Source organism: Sardina pilchardus, chromosome 13 (assembly GCF_963854185.1).
Source record: "Sardina pilchardus chromosome 13, fSarPil1.1, whole genome shotgun sequence".
Taxonomy (NCBI): Eukaryota; Metazoa; Chordata; class Actinopteri; order Clupeiformes; family Clupeidae; genus Sardina; species Sardina pilchardus.
The window spans coordinates 7,935,560-7,939,472 of NC_085006.1; the positions used below are offsets into that span (position 1 = coordinate 7,935,560).

Consider the following 3,913-nt stretch of genomic DNA (forward strand, 5'->3'; position numbering starts at 1 on the left):
GTGAGTGGAGTGTGTGTTTTCAAGGTGTAGTAGAGGAAAGGGTGTGTCTCAGGGCCTCCTGCCTCACGTTGGCACCCCCTGCCCCCGCACACAGCGCCCTGTGATGATGTGGAGGGTGGCGGCAGCGGGGGATCGGGCGGGCGGGCGGGCAACGTCTTCCCAGAACCAGGAACCAGCCCGCCTCCCTCTCCCTCTCCCTCTCCGTCTCCCCAGCCCCAGTCCCAGCCTCCTGCCCCAGCCTCTGCCCCGGTCCCAGTCCCAGCCCCGTCTCGGGCGCTCGGCCACATTAGCGGGATTTAGCATGTAAAACAAGCCCCTGATCAAAGGCCGCTCGGCGCTCGCTTTATTACGCCTGGCACCAGACGGACCCTGCTTCTTATTTGGCTGGAGCACCATTTACTTTTCAGCATGTAAATCACTCATAATCACTCCTCCCAGAGCCTGGCTTGAGAAGAAACACACACACACACACACACACACACACACACACACACACACACACGCACACACACACACACTCGCACACACACACTCACACAGGTCAGAGGAAACGTACCGAGACCGGAGACCCAGCTCTGAACTCCTGTCGGAGATCTGGGCAGGAGTAAATATTGATGTTCAATAATTACTTGGTCAATACGGCGTATGTGTTTACATGCTGACTGGTGTTGGGTATCGAGACCTCTATCTTGTCTGCAAGTATATGAGCCTTTCCGTGCTTATTGGTTTCAGACATACTAAATACTTTGTGTGTGTGTGCCTGTGTGTGTGTGTGTGTGCGTGCATGCGTGTGTGTGCACGTTTATGATGGAGTTTGTATTTTAGGTCATCTGTGTATATTATGCACACATGGATATGTATCTCTCATTTTTGTTTGCTTATATTTGTTTCTGTTTGTGTCTATGAGCACATGTGTTTGTATGTACACATATTTACATGTACTGTTTATACATATATGTGCGTGGGGGGTGTATTGTGTGTATGTGTTGGTGTAAACATATGATTGCTTGTATATGTAATTATGTACAGTATATATATATATATATGTGTGTGTGTGTGTGTGTGTGTGTGTGTGTGTGTGTGTATGTGTATGTATTATGTGTTAACACTGTTGTGCCCTTCTTGTGTGTTGTGCAGAGCTGCAGAGGGAGGGGAGCATCGAGACCCTCAGCAACAGCTCTGGATCCACTAGCGGCAGCATCCCCCGCAACTTCGAGGGCTATCGCTCACCGCTGCCCACCAACGAGAGCCAGCCGCTCAGCCTCTTCCCCACCGGCTTCCCCTGAGACCTCCACACACACACACACACACACACACGGAGAGAGAGGATGGAGACAGAGGGATCTCCTACCCCCCTGAACCCCACCACCACCACCATCCATCCTCTTGCTGCCCCCTGATCGCCCGCCAGACAATCCTGATGTCTAAGACATCCCCATCATCCTGGGGGAGCACCAACATGGGATGATTCTCTATGAGGCCATCACTCACCCTTCCACTCATCCCCTCTCCCCCTTTCTTCTTTTTTGTCTTTTTCATCCTTTCTTCACTGCCCCTCACCTGACCACTGGCCTGTTGACCCCAGCCTCCGCATGGTCGATACGGCACCATCTCAAGTCAGGCTGAATGAATAAGGACGACCCTCTCTGACAGCGCTACGCTACGCCGTAACTGAATAACTTCGTGTTGACTTGTGTTACAGCACTCATAGGTGTTGTGTGTCGTCATAGGATGAGTTGTCCCCATCTGTTTCAGTAAAGGAGAGAGAGAGACAGAGAGAGAGAGAGAGACAGAAAGAGAGATAGAGATCTGTGATATGTTTGTCTGATGTTGGTGGAGGGAATCATTTTGTTCCACTCACCTGTGGATGTGAGCTGCCATTGATATCATCATCATCTCTTGTACAGTGTGAGACTTGGTTTCCATGACTCAATGACTGAATAGACATGCTTGTGTGTGTGTGTGTGTGTGTGTGTGTGTGTATACGTGTGTGTGTGTGTGTGTGTGTGTGTGTGTGTGTGAGCACGCATGTGTGTGTGTGTGTGTACTGATTACCTCTACACTGAGCGTGAGCATGAAGTCATGCAATCGTTACTGTTTACTTTAAACGGATCCAGCAGCGAGTCAGCCTGATCTGAAGAGTGGCTGGCGTGGTGGTGGTGTGTTGGTGGTGGTGGTGGTGGAGGTGGTGGTGGTGTGTTGGTGGTGTTTGTTGTTGAAGCGCTTGCTGCTGACGCTGCTGCTCGTCGTCTCTCAGATGTGTAATTGTAATTGCCTTCAGGTGATACTCTACCTTTTCCTCAGACATGTTTTTTTTTGTTTGGAAACACATTTCAAGTGGAAAACAGATGAAGGCATAATCAGACAGACAATACATGAATTGCAGATCATCAGCCGCAATTTAGACTAGAGTTAGCCCTTATAGTAGCTTAGCCAGATGCCCTTTTTAAAATCATTCTGTTATTTCATACATACGCATGGCTTACTAAGACATCCGTTTTTATTGATTTCTTCTTTTTCCTTCTTTCTCGTGAACCTGATATTGTTCAGCAAATTTCTTTGTATTCCTTGCTCCATGTGCAGAGGTATAGATTTCATGTTGTAAGATTTTTGAGCCTTTGTGTGTGATTTGTTTTCCGTTGCTGTAATTATATTTCAGAATTTTTTTTAGGATGTATTCAATCTTTTGATTTTGTTTATTCTTACATGGTTTTCTTTTGTTTTGTTTTTTTTCATAAGGGATTTTAAATTAGCTATTTGGAGCTTATTCGTGTTAACATAGGAGCCATGGTCCTAACACCAGTCTTTTGGTGCGTGGGTTATCCTTTGGCCTGATATGTGTTTTTTAATCAGGTTTTACACACACACACACACACACACACACACACACACACACACACACACTCAAAATTGCACAATTGGCTAAATACCAGCTTGTTTTTAAATTCACACCAAACTCTCTACAAGCTGAGCTGGCATAACTTGCACTAATTTTAAAACTGTTGCAATATCAACATGTATGCTTGTGCAGAGGACAGTTACAAATAAAAAAAAAAGTGCCCCATGTTGATTGTACATGAACCTAGCAATGCATGTATTAGATACAAAATGAATGGCTTTGAGTGTTACAGAGGAGAGAGGGGAGAAGCTTCTGCTTGTTCTGTGTATGGCTTTAACAGTGGCTTAAAGGGGCATGAGGTGTTTCTGTGAATGCAGCACCAGAGGACTGTAAACGTTTGTATTTGCTTTGTTTCTTTAAACATTGAATGTTATTGCCCCCCCTCCTTAGCAATGAATCTGTGCAAGTGACATGAAACGACTTCAGAAAAAAAGGCCTTTTGTCTGATCTTTGAAAGATAACGATAGACACATACTATATATATATTTTTGAAAAGTCAATTTCACAGCTTTTTTTTTCATTTTAATGTGTAATATAGCTTAATACCGCATTGTGTGCACTGAGCAGTGGCATTACTGTGTGTTAATCAAAAGGAAAATATTGTAATGACATGTTGAGCTCATTTTGTATTTAGAATGACTGCTTCCTTCTTCTCACTTTGATGTCTTAGCTTGGCCAGTCAGGATCGCTCCACTCCACAACCTCTCATATTCTTCTCCAGGCTGTTGTGACTTTCAAGGTGTTTTCATTTTTAAACATGCACTAATTCCACTTCATTGACAATTCTTTCTTTTTTTTTGTGAAGTCCCACTACTGTCTGGAGTTTGTAATTAGCTTTCCTTCCATTAAAATACTAATATCAAATGATTTGTAAATGAGAATTAAACAGAAAATATTTCCCCAAGACTACTCTGCCACTGTCATTTTTTTTTCTTTTTTCATGCATGCAGAATAGTGTGTGTGTGTGGGGTGTGTGTGTGTGTGTGTGTGTGTGTGTGTGAGTGAGAGAGAGAG

The 3,913-nt window shown here is 44.7% G+C and overlaps 1 protein-coding gene across 3 annotated transcripts in view; it reads left to right on the forward strand.

The window, feature by feature from the left end:
* Positions 1-3,805, forward strand: part of bcas3 (BCAS3 microtubule associated cell migration factor) — a 273,081-nt gene extending 269,276 nt beyond the window's left edge. For all 3 annotated transcript variants that reach the window (XM_062552310.1, XM_062552309.1, XM_062552311.1), the window contains one exon: positions 1,138-3,805. In XM_062552310.1, the coding sequence (XP_062408294.1) occupies positions 1,138-1,286 (149 nt within the window). In that variant the 3' untranslated portion in view covers positions 1,287-3,805. The remainder of the gene's footprint in view (positions 1-1,137) is intronic.
* The last annotated feature ends 108 nt before the right edge of the window (positions 3,806-3,913 follow it).